The sequence below is a fragment of the Lissotriton helveticus genome, chromosome 5_1 (genome assembly GCF_964261635.1).
Source record: "Lissotriton helveticus chromosome 5_1, aLisHel1.1, whole genome shotgun sequence".
In the NCBI taxonomy this organism is placed as follows: domain Eukaryota; kingdom Metazoa; phylum Chordata; class Amphibia; order Caudata; family Salamandridae; genus Lissotriton; species Lissotriton helveticus.
Window position 1 is genome coordinate 53,604,653 of NC_136065.1, and position 13,142 is coordinate 53,617,794.

General features: G+C 50.8%; 1 protein-coding gene across 1 annotated transcript in view; it reads right to left on the minus strand.

Moving 5' to 3' along the window:
* Positions 1-13,142, minus strand: part of ABCF1 (ATP binding cassette subfamily F member 1) — a 254,988-nt gene that overhangs the window by 222,803 nt on the left and 19,043 nt on the right. The window contains exons 2-4 of the mRNA XM_078641704.1: positions 3,255-3,301; positions 3,000-3,080; positions 2,791-2,902 (exon numbers count right to left, since the gene is read on the minus strand). Coding sequence (XP_078497830.1) covers positions 2,791-2,902; positions 3,000-3,080; positions 3,255-3,301 — 240 coding nt within the window. The remainder of the gene's footprint in view (positions 1-2,790; positions 2,903-2,999; positions 3,081-3,254; positions 3,302-13,142) is intronic.

Below are 13,142 nucleotides of genomic sequence, written 5' to 3' on the forward strand. Positions count from 1 at the left end.
TTCTATGGATTTCGTGGTGGAGCTTCCGCTGACCAAAACCGGGCATACCACAGTACTGACCGTGGTGGACCACCTCACCAAGATGGCTCATTTCATACCACTGCCCAAGATCCCCAAGGCGGCGGAACTGGCATTGGTGTTCGTGAACAACGTGGTTCGCCTCCATGGTGTTCCTGAGGTGGTGATAACGGATCGGGGGTCGCAATTCGTGTCCCGTTTTTGGAAGGCAGTGTGCAGACTCATGGAGATGGAAGTTCGTCTCTCTTCCGCTTACCATCCCCAGACAGACGGGCAGGCGGAAAGAACCAACCACACCATGGAACAATACCTGCGCTGTTTGTTGCTCACGGTCGAGAGGGAGTGGTCCGATGTGCTATGGATGGCGGAGTACGCTTACAACAACGGCAAACACTCCGCCATCGGGATGTCGCCTTATTTCTGCCTACAAGGGAAACACCCCCGCACCTCGGCGTGGGACGTTCCAGCGGAGAGTCCTCTACCCACGGTTCGGGCTTATCAAAAGACACTGTGTCAGCTCTGGCAACGGGCCAGGTTCGAGCTAGCCAAAGCAAAGGACACCTACAAAACCCATGGTGACGCTCACAGGCAGCCGGAACCCGAGTATCGCACCGGCGACAAGGTGTGGCTCTCCATTCGACATCTCAACGTTCATGGTCCCAAGAAGCTGCTGCCTAGGTTCGTAGGTCCTTTTGTCATTGAAAAGGTGATCAACCCCGTGGCCTTGAGACTGTCGCTCCCGGCACACATGATGATGCACCCGGCCTTCCATGTCTCTCTTTAGCGTGCGGTCCATCCTGACTGCACCGTCTCCTCTCCTCCTTCTCCAGTGGTAGTGGAAGACCATGTGGAGTACGAGGTCAGGGCCATTCTGGGTTCCCGTCGTACCAGGGGGCGGTTGTTCTACCTCATTGACTGGAAGGGTTACGGTCCTGAGGAACGGTCCTGGGAACCCCGATCCCATGTTCGTCATGCCCCTGTTCTGGTCCGAGCTTTCCATCTGAGTCACCCTCTGAGCCCGCGCCCTGCTTCCTTTCTCTGACTCCCCAGGGGGGGGGGTTCTGTTTTGAGGGGGGGGTACTGTCATGTGGCGGCTTTCCGCGGTCCCGGGCGCCACAGGATGCATGCAGACATCGGGATACTCACTTCCGTCCGGAAGTGGTGTCCCGGTCTAGTCCTCCACCGCAACAAGCACTTCCGGGCCAACACGTTTAAATTGCGTGAAGCCGCCGGATCGGTGCTTCTGATTCTCCCCGACAGACGCGCTTGAGCCCAGCAGACGCCGAAGGTTTCTTCAGGTCACGGTAACGGTAACGCTGCAAATCCTCACACGTTACGTGACTGCTTGCCGTCTGTACCTTTGGATGTTAGCCGCGCAGGAGCGCAGCTTATAACTCATTCACAAAGCAGCTGCAAAGGCACGCTGCTACTTTCCAGCCTTAGTTCCTTTTGTTGGCAGTGGCGCAGGAGCGTTACTGCTTGTTTGTATTACGAAGTGCAGGTGCACTTTAACTCCTGGTTCCTCCGTTGTTTTGCCCGAGGCGCCGGAGTGCTATAACATTATAATTTGGACATACCTTTGCTTTGGTGGTGGCGCAGGAGCGCTACTGCTTGGCTCCTACACGCAGAAAGCGTAGGAGCATTGCACATTTGGGCCGCGCTATAGCGCTTACCCTGGAGTTCTTGTTCTTGCCTCCTTTTCAGCGCAGAAGCGCCTTCCTTTGAGTTCTTTTGGTTCTTTGGTGGTCCTGGCGCAGAAGCGCCTCATTTTACGTTTTCCTTGCCACGGACGTGAGGCTCCTGGACGACACTTCACTGACCTCTTCATTGAGTCAACCCGAACAACAATTTGTGGTGAGTGTCAGAAACAGGGGCTCCTGTCTGCATGTGTCTTGTGGGGTGTTATCCAGCACGAGCGTAGTACCTAGCCCTAATCTGGTGTTTCTTGTTCCCTCAGCTGTGCCAAGACCCTTCCCTACGTCCCTACCACCAAAGCCACTTCCTTGGTTCCTTTTGGCCCCCTTCCCTGGATCCATCTCATCCTTGTCGGGCGTTATTCCCCGCGGGGGTTTGTTGGGATCAGGGGCGGTGGTTTCTGTCGTCTCTGCGGGATTGCCTCACAAGCCCAGGTGAGTCTTGTGGGGTACCTGACAGGGACACGCTGGGGAATTCTTATTAGCGTTCTAAAAATTTAGTTTTCAGCAACTTGAATTAAACGGCAAGGTTTATATCCCCAGATTTCCACACCAGATTTCACATTCTAAAGATGTAAAACAGATTTAATATGACTGTGTCCTAAACTTCTACTAAAGGAAAGTATCCCATGAGCGACCCTATTAAGGGATTGCATATGTGCTTTAATCAGTGGCCCCCAAGTCAGTTGGTGTCCAACAGAATACCAAGGTAACAAAACCTGTCCACTTTTCCTAAACAATGAAACAATGATCCTCGACACAGTGTGCTTTTGATTTCTTATTCTTTGTCGAGCCAACTGTCATAGTATAGGACTTAAGATCATTAATTTTCAGTCCTAAGTCCTCCATAAATACGTGTTTAAATGCTTCATGTAATGGTATCAGATTGTGGAGCAACGATTGGTCTACGGATTAAAAATGCCAATAAGAGGTTTGCATTTTATTTTAAAATGCAGAAGCAATCTATCTGCACCAGCCTAAGGCGTGCAAAGCTCAGGCAGATCAGTAACTCCCACAGAATCATCAAATCCTTCTGAGTGCACACATTGATCAATAATAGACACTTTTGAATACTCACCTTCTTCATCGCTGGCCTGGACGGAAAGCTTCTTCATCCGATCCACCACCAGCTGCTCCTCCTCATCCTCGTCTTTCTTCTTGCCTTTCCGTTTGTCACGCTTCTTTTTCTGCTGTTGAGAAGAAAACCATAACAGAGTCTTTGACAGAAGGCCACCCAAGAGGTAGTCAAAAGAGACATGGCTGAGGCCAAAGCCAGGCCCAACTTACCTGCACCTGCTGCTCCTTCTCTTTCGCAGCCGTCTCCTCCACTATGACTTGCTTATCATCAGCGGCCAACTCTTCAAAAAACTATCGGGGGAAAAAACAATAGTCAGACACCACAGACACAACATTCTGTCATAAGTCAACCAGGAAAAACACTCAGGCACACATTCACTTCTTGCTGCTTACTGCTCCTACCCATGAACCACCAGTGGCCAACCCTTTGCATGCAAGGACACACAGTAACATCTGAGGTCTTACCGATTTCTTCAGCTTTTTGTCCTTCTTCCCTTTCTTAATCACCTTTTCTGCAAAAAGAAAGAATCGAATAAGGTGACGCTAAAAACTACACTAGTCGCACAGTAATAACTTGATGATATACTCAAACTATGTTGTTAGTCAAGCTAATTTCAAACAAATATGAGGCAAAGGAAATATTTACCTAGGCCACCACGTCATATGCAAAAACTCCAGGCAGCATATTCTCTCTGCAACAGGAGCAATATTAACCTGCAGAAGACCCCGGGTTTCTTACAATAAAGGGCTATTTTCTCCACTTAGCACTAACAACTCATGAAGACACATGTGCCCCACCCTCATTGAATGACAGCAGGCCCAGGTCCCCTTCCCTTCTGAGGGCACCATCCACACATTCAGAGCTGGCTGTAGCCCTGCCGATTCAGCAAACAGCAGAACAAAGACCAGCCACCTCCTCCCACCGAACCATCCCTGCACTGAACAGTATGCGGGGGGTTTGGTGGGAGATGAGGCAGCGGGAACTTTACAATGAGAAAACTGCAAAACCGCTCTAACATCCTGCTTTGCTTCATTATCCTACCTCACAGCATTCCTGCGTGGGAGAAAGCTACCACATCAACACAGCGCCCAAACACTTTCCATCTTCGACAAAAATAAAATTCCATCATTTATGTAGAATAGTTGCTCATTCCTAGGTTCTACAAGAGAACTAAGCTGTATGGGATGTGAAAAGGGGAGAAGAAGCATAACAAAGCTTATTTTGGGAAGGGGGAGGGGAGTGAGTGGCTAGGAATGTAAGAATGAAGCAAGATCAGACCTCTACATAAGGCATAACGTATAATGAGGAATGATCAAAAACAATAACAATTGGGGACAGAAATTAGGCAGGAACTTGATCCAGTCAGGAAATTAAACATGGCAGAGGAGAAACAAATAGGGCCCCAGAAGACCTCGACAAGGGTAGGAAAATGCAGGAACAGACTTCGACAAGGTGTGGGTAGGAAAAGCGATGGGAAAGATCTCAACACTGTGCAGGAAGAAACGTGGCAAGAGCAGACCTCGAGAAGGTCTGAGTAAGAACAGGGCAGGAGCAAACATTGAGACAGTGCATGTAAGAACAGGGCAGGAGCAGACCTTAAGAACGTGCATGTAAGAACAGGGTGTGAGGAGGGACTCACCGGTGTGTACCCATGGGCAGAGGTTCTCCGTGGTCAGCCTGGTAATCACGGGACTTATGACGGCCGGAGAACTCCCGATCCAGAAAAAAACAGATCCATGCCGTTTTTCCGTCTCTCTACAGAGAGCCGGCAGCCAGGACCCTGAAGGGGATGGGAGTGACACCAAAAGTGATCGGGCGAGACCAATGAAAGAAGAGGACCGCGAGGAGGAAGGCGTTCACTCGTGTGGAGTTGGAAACGGAGAGCAGACGTCTGGAGGAGAGGTGGAAGTGAAGAATCCCTGCGGAGAGGCCACGCAAAGGAACCAAGGAGAGGAGATGCCACGGACGAGGAACCGGACGAGCCTTGGTGTGAGGAGTGGTGGAGTCCTTCGGAGGATGCTGAAGAGCGGCCGCAATTCTGGAGAGTTGTGGCAGGGCCGGTAAGTGAGGGTGTACCGCGGGAATTGGAGGGATGAACCAGGGAGGCGGGTAGGTCACCGAGGGGTGCGGGAGGGGTGAAATTGAACACAAAGTGCTGGTTGAGTATTCTACAGTTCCGGGTGGGGTATCTACCAGACAGCCTATAGGTCAACCGTGACCCGGAGTACCCCGACACATGTTACCGCCTAAAGACTTCGTACTGTACTTTGATTGTTAACGGAGATATTACCTTTGTTTCAACTCCGGTTATAGTTTTTTTGGTGTTTCCTTCACTTAGTCTTGTCCCCTCGGCACACTAATCCTTACTTCACGACCTACTTACCCTAAGAAACTTCATTTTGTTCAATTGCTGGAACACTTCAAGGTGTGGTGATGGGTTAACCCTTTAGCTACTCAGGAAACTAGTGTTCTGACGGCCCCTTCTTTTTCCTCTTTTATGATCCTCCGGGGAAACCCCTTGGACTCCAAAGATGAGGAGCTGGAAACATTGCCCTCCACACCACCATTAAAAGAGGAAGATTCACCTGAAGAAGATTTTTGTGACGCACAAACATTTGTTTCTCCTAAAAATTAAACTCAACCTGTTCGCAAATACATACAGCCTCCTCGCTTGTATATCAAACTTGCGCTCCCACACTGGGCAGGAGCAGACCGTAAGAATGTGTGGGTAAACACTGGCTAGGAGCAGAACTCGAGAAGGTCCATGTAGAACAGGTAGGAGCAGACCTCAACAAGGTGGAGGACGAAACAAGGCAGGACCAGACCTCAACAAGGTGCAGGAAGCATTAGTACAGGAGCAAACCTCGAAAAGGTGCATACAAGAACAGGGCATGAGCAGTCCTTGAGGTACGGGTAAACACAGGCCAGGTGCAGACCTAAGAAGGTCCTCCATGTAGAACAGGGCAGGAGCAGACCTCAACATGGTGCCGTAAGAAACGGCGCAGGAGGAAACCTCGAGAAGGTGCATGCAGAACAGGGCATGAGCAGACCTTGAGGTGCGGGTAAACACGTGCCAGGTGCAGACCTTGAGAAGATCCATGTAGAACAGTGCAGGAACAGACCTCAAGAAGGTGTGGGCAAAAACAAGCTGTGAGAAGTTGGCCTGATGTATGATGTCCACAGTTCTGTGGGCACCTTGTATCAGTCCAAACAATCCCTTATGGTGGTTGTAAGTCAACGTTATAGACAAGCTATCCTAGGGGTAGCATGGACTAAGCAGCCTTAAAGGCTTAACTCAAGAGGGCATGTGAAGCTAGCTGTTTTACCATATGCAATCCTGTAATATCAAATGAAAGGACACCACACAAGTTATATATTATAAAAATATATGTATTTATTCTCAGAATAATCCCCAATACTCTTTATGAGTAAAGAAGCACAAGCGTTTAAACAAAAGCACAATATAACATATGAAAGTGCACAATTATGGATGAGGCCGGTGGCCTCTCAAACCATATATCAAAGAAGTTGTATAAGAATCACTAATCGATCAGTGCTAAGGCCTTGGGAATCGCTGGGACTACACTGGACTAACAGGAGTTAGGACGGGAGTAGCCCGCGGGATTCGGGTTCAGCGCTTAAAGCGCACGCATGCACCAATGCAAAGTCAACGGTGCGTAAAAGTTATCGAGTTACAGTGTTAAGAGTCTTCCGACTGGACTAGAAGAACAAAACTTTAGACTTAGACACTAGAGGTGTAAACCACTACAGGAGCACCGGCGTTCAAGAATTACCTCACCCACAGGAAGCGGGTGCACAGGTGCAAAGGTGTGTCGGGTTTCGTCACGAAGATCTAGGGTGCCTGGAGATGAAGATGCTGCAGGCGTCCAGAAGAGAAGTGTCCGGTGCGATCCAAGGCTGGATCGAAGATGTAGAGTACCTGAAAGCAGAGGGGACAGAGTCTGGGTCACTAGCCAGTGACCAGGAAGGAACCAGGCGATGTCGGGCGCAATCAGGTAGTTGTCGTGAAGCTTGTTTCCGCTGCAACGTGGACTCTGGGGCACCGAGGATGTCCTGGAGTGGATCACGAGCTGTCCCACGAAGGCTCTCGCTGTCGGCGGTGTCGGCTTCCGGATCGGAGTTAACAAGCCTTGGCAAGTGCAACCCACGCAGGATTCGAAGATCGCTTCTTACTCAGACCAGCAAGGTCTGAGCGGGAGCTCCTTTTCAGGGGAGCGAGGGCCAGTCTGGAGCAACCAGACTAGCAGATTAAATTCAAAGGTTCGTCGGTACTGGGGCCGCTAGCCAACGGGCAAGCGACCGGACCAACGCGCCGAGCAGGAAAATGCAAAAGGGTCCCATGCAGCACTCGATGAGTGTGGAGGGGTGAGCTTCGGTGCAAAAGCTGCTCGGGGCTGGAGCTTCGTAAACTCCAATGCACAGCTTCGAGGGAGCCTCGGGAGCTGCACGGTCAGCGCTTCGTAGTTTTTCCAAGATGGCCGGCCCCACGCTTCAGGTCGCCTCCACGGGTCTCAGCTTTGCATAGAATGTGGATCGGGCTGTTGGAAGGCAGGAACGCTGGCTCTTGTCGATCTCGGTCGCTCGAGTTCCGGCGGGAACTGCAACAAAGCAAACGTCGAGGTGCTGGATGGTGCCTGTTTGCACAGGGTGGTCACTCCTTGACCACAAGGGAGATTCTTCAGTCTTCCACGTCGAGTGGGATGTCGAAGGGTCCAGAGTTTCGTTTCATAAGTTTCAGTCAGGATAATCTGATGTGCATCTGCACAGCTCCTACCTTTAATCCAAATCAAGGGGCTGGATTACCTGCTAGGTCCCTCTTATGGATGGGACCCAGGAAGGGGGTGGTTACACCCCTTTCCCTTTGTCCAGTTTCGCACCAGGACTGGGGCTGGAGTGCCCCAGAACTGGTTCGACTGGATTTTGCCTGGGACACCTTGTGCGCTCCAGACAGTGTCTAGTTTCTTTCAACCCACCCTGCCCCAATACACTATCTCCTGTCTGGGGTGGTGTAACACCTCCCTGTGACAGGAAACCCTTTGTCCAGGCCTCCCCTGCCAAGTTTCGGTCAGCAGCAGGAGGTCAGACTTGTGTTGGGGCAGCAGCATCCATTTTGTGATGCGGAGGCTCTGGTTAGGATTAACTGCGTTTAAAGCAAAGTAACATGTCTTCTCCCTCTAGAAGGGTAGAATGCTACCCCCGTCGCCAGAACTGGCGAGGGGGTAGTATTCCAAAGTGTATGATACCAAACACGACATGTTTTGATAAAGCCAAACCAAAGTTAGCAATAACCGCGAGGATTAAAATGCACTTAAGAGTATATGGTATGGCAGTATCACTGCAGACAGGCTCAGCTCATGCTAGAGCACCATCTCACATACAACCAAGCACTCTGCCTCCAGGATTGTTAAGGCCTGCCATAGGAGTGACTGATAGGTATATATGTGTCCAGATATAGGTTTAGATATAGGTATACTATATCTAAGCAAGGGGTGATTACACCACCTTGCCCCAGCTGAGTGATCAGCCAGTTGTGTCAATTTAAGTACCAGCCAGGGGTGGCAAAAGATATGCTGCAGCCCCTGGTAGGCCTTGGATGCACCTATGCCCGGAGCACCTATATGTGGAGAAGTGTGGCTCAATGGTTAGAGCGGCAGACCCTGATGCAGAGGTCTGGCCCGGGACCAGGGTTCGATTCCCGCCTCGGCGGGTCTTGGGCTCAATTTCCCAGGACCTGATAATTCTCGCCTCGGTGCCTAGTCTAATCATGGGTCCCACTCTGTGACTCTGGGCAATAGCTTGCTTAATCTCCACAACGGCCCCAGCAGCGCTGTGGATGCCTGGCTTCACCTTGGGGGTGCCCAGGAGTGGACATTTCACAGGAAAGCCAGGATGGGTTCCGCAGCGGTATGAATACAGCGCTACGAGGCCTCCGGGTAGAAGTGCGCTATATAAAATACAAACATTTACATTTACATTGCATAGTACAGGTGCTGACAAGGTGTCCAGTACCAAATTGGTGGTGTACCTATAGTACATGTATGTGAATTTAGAGAGAACAGCAACCTGTGGGTCTGATTAGCAGGCCACAGTCACATTAAGTCGAAAGCCAGTGAAGCAAAAAGCAAAAATTGGGGTGACCGTAGAATAGCAGACCCTACTCTCCTACACAAGCCAAGAGCATACATCGAGAAGGTGCATGTAGGATAGAGCAGGAGCATACCTCGAGAAGGGGCAGGTAGAAACAGGGGAGGAGCAGACCTTGAGATGGTGCAGTTAAGAACAGATTAGAAGCAGACCTCAAGAAGGTGCGGGCAGGAACACCGCAGGAGCAGACCGAGAAGGCGCAGGTAAAGACAGGCCGAAGCACACCTCAGCATGGTGCAGACAGGGCAGGTGCAGACCTCGAGAAGGTGCAAGTAGGAACAGGGAAACAGACCTCAAAAAGGTGAGGCTAAAAAGAGGCCAGGAGCAGACCTCGAGAAGGTGTGGACAGAAATAGGCCAAGATCAATCCTTGAAAAGGTGCGGGTAAAAACAGAGCAGGTGAAGACCTCAACACGGTGCGAACAGGGCAGGTGTAAACCTTGAGAAGGTGCGAGTAAAAACAGGGCAGGAGCAGACCACGAAAAGGTGCAGGTAGGACAGACGAGGAGCAGTCCTTGATAAGGTGCGCGTAAAAACAGGGCTGAAGCATACCGTGGGAAGGTGCAGGTAAGAACAGGACAGGAGCAGACCTCAAGGATGTACAGTTAAGTAGAGGCTAGGTGCAGATCTCGACATGGTCTGGGTAATTACAGGGCAGGAGCAGACCTCGAGAAGGTGCACACAGGGCAGGAGCACACCTCGAGAAGGTGCATACAGGGCAGGAGCACACCTCGAGAAAGGGCGGATAGAAAAAGGCCAGGAGCAGACCTTAACAAGGTGCGGGTAAAAACAAGGAAAGAGCAGACCTCAAGAAGGTGCATGCAGGGCAGGGACAGGGCAGGAGCAGACCTTGAGAAGGTGCGGGTGGGAACAGGGCAGGAGCCGACCTAAAGAAGGTGCGGGTAGAAACAGGGTAAGAGCAGACCATGAGATGGTGCATGTAAGAACAGGGCAGGTGAAGACCTTGAGACGGTACATATTGGGAAAGGGCAGGAGCAGAACTCGAAACGGTAAAGGTAGGAACAGGGAAGTAGCAGACCTTAAGCCAGTGCATGCTGGAAATGGGAGGAGTAGACCTTGAGATGGTGCATGTAGGAAGAGGGCAGGAGTAGACGTAAGAAGGTGCGGGAAGGAACAGGGCAGGTGCAGACTTCGAGAAGTTGTGGGCATGAACAATGATGGATCACTTCTGGACAGAAATCTGGCCCCGAAATGTCCAGAATCAACAGGGTAAGACCATATAAGGGATGGGCTGGAGGGGAGATAAGCCCTTAAGAAGTGCAAAACTGAGACCGAGCACACAAAACACCATTCTGAGATGCAACCAGAACACGACTGAGACAGACTACAGTCAGGACAAGGTGACTCAGACAAAGGCATCAAAGGCGGTGGGATGCGACCAGGACAAAAGGCAGCAAAGGCGGTGGGATGCGACCAGGGCAAAAGACAGCAAAGGCGGTGGGATGCGAAGAGGACAAAAGGCATCAAAGGTGGTGGGATGCGAAGAGGACAAAAGGCATCAAAGGTGGTGGGATGCGAAGAGGACAAAAGGCATTAAAGGTGGTGGGATGCGAAGAGGACAAAAGGCATCAAAGGTGGTGGGATGTGACCAGGACAAAAGGCAGCAAAGGCGGTGGGATGTGACCAGGACACAAGGCTTTAAAGGCGGTGGGATGTGACCAGGACACAAGGCTTCAAAGGCGGTGGGAAGCGACCAGGACAAAAGGCATCAAAGGCGGTGGGAAGCGACCAGGACAAAAGGCAGCAAAGGCGGTGGGATACGACCAGGACAAAAGGCAGCAAAGGCGGTGGGATACGACCAGGACAAAAGGCAGCAAAGGCGGTGGGATGCGACCAGGACAAAAGGCAGCAAAGGCGGTGGGATGCGACCAGGACAAAAGGCAGCAAAGGCGGTGGGATGCGACCAGGACAAGGCAGCAAAGGTGGTGGGATGCGACCAGGACAAGGCAGCAAAGGCGGTGGGATGCGGACCAGGACAAAATGCAGCAAAGGCAGTGACATGCAACCAGGATAAAGGCTACATGTCGCAGCCAGGACTTAGGCAGAATACCATCAGGTTAATGGCATGAACAAGGATAAAGGCAGTGAACGTGGACTGATGGGACTAGATAAACACATAGAAAGCAGCCTCCAACACTAACCACTCTTAAGTATGCTCACTCTGATCTGCAATCCAACCTACACACTTTAGAAAGCATTTCTGAATTCAACATCAGGAGACCATCAACAACTCCACTGTTGGCAACTTTAGAAGCTTTTGTTACAATATCACTTTAACCACATATTTGAGTGGCAGAGATGCACCGCCTGAACAAATTAGGCCAAACTGAGAACAAGATTGTCAGTACAGACGGTATTTATGCCCAAGTCATTCACTAGAGATTTCTAAGGGACTGGGTGGGAATTTCAGAAGGAATGGTACTTTTCTGCCTCTGCAGTTTGCTTAAGTCCTCAGCTGTGCCAACTCCTAAACGGTGAGACCAATGTGGGCACTCCAAGGTATCAAACAACTCATTACATTAAGCTCAACTTTTATCTCAAGTCAAAATTAATGTAACTTGTTGCAGTGTGCAGCTTCAGCAAAGCTGCCGCTTTGTTGCCTTTAAAACTTCTGTGCCTTAACGGATACACATGAAGCCTGTTCCATGAGACAGCCTTCTATCCTCCTGGAGAGAAGAGCCAATGACTCTCGGTAAAGAGACCAATGAGGGATTGCAGGCCACAGAGGTGTCACCTCCCTCCTGGGGGAAGCCACTTGTGTGTTAGCCCCAAAAGGCAGGCTTCAAAGGAGAAGCCGCCTTTGCAGTGCAGATGTGTAACCCCAAGGGGCGGGGGCCCTAAAACCGTTTAGAGTTGCAGCTTCCTTCAACAACTGTCTGCCGATCAGGGGCACCTTTGTGATTTTATCCTTCCAAGTGCCCACTGCTCCAGTATCAGTAGGCAGTAATGGTTGATTTCTGTAACGGAGTTGAACGGTCTTCAAGATTGAGTAGTGCGGTGATTCAGCACCAGGAGAGTGGACAGGCCCAGTGACATTGTTAAATATTTGAAGCCCTATTTCTCCATTAAAGTAAGTCGTAGAAAACGAGACCACAACAATAAGCGGAGATTCACCATCCCAGATCAGGGATCTCAGCTTTCAGTTTAACTTTTTAAAGAAGGCCTCAGACACAACATACAGGATGTTTACAGAACGTATATGGACAAGGAGATTATGCTGAAGATGGCTGCCCCCACCTCATCATGTTAAGCAGCAGTTTTTACCTTTGCTTCACGTCTTCCAGAACGGCTGTCAGAGCTACATTTAAGCTGTGGTTGCAGACCAAGCTTCTTCTGTACACGAGCACTTGATTTTTTTCCGTTAGTCTGTCCCTACCCATGCAGCAGCACCAATACAGGTGTTTATTGCCAGCATAATGGACTTTAACCTGAACCTTATCTCCAGAGTACTGATTTATTATTTAAGGTTTTTTGTGGACTGCACAATTACCGAAAGGTTACATGAAGCTAAGACTTCTCTGTATTCCATGAACAGTGTAGGAAGCCATGTACAGGGTTTACCAAACAGACGACGTCCTCAGCATACAGTGACGTTTTATCTACTACTCCTTCAAGCTCAAATCTAGGCCCTCTTGCTGCGGTACTAACCCAGCGCACCAAAGGCCCAACAACCAGGGCTAAAGCCGCTCCCTCCTCGAACAGCAGGTACTAACCCAGCGCGCCAACGGCTCAACAACCAGGGCGAAAGCCACTCCCTCCTCGAACAGCAGGTACTAACCCAGCGCGCCAACGGCTCAACAACCAGGGCGAAAGCCGCTCCCTCCTCGAACAGCAGGTACTAACCCAGCACGCCAACGGCTCAACAACCAGGGCGAAAGCCGCTCCCTCCTCTAACAGCAGGTACTAACCCAGCGCGCCAACGGCTCAACAACCAGGGCGAAAGCCGCTCCCTCCTCGAACAGCAGGTACTAACCCAGCGCGCCAACGGCTCAACAACCAGGGCGAAAGCCGCTCCCTCCTCGAACAGCAGGTACTAACCCAGCGCGCCAACGGCTCAACAACCAGGGCGAAAGCCGCTCCCTACTCGAACAGCAGGTACTAACCCAGCGCGCCAACGGCTCAACAACCAGGGCTAACACTGCTCCCTCCTCGAACAGCAGGTACTAA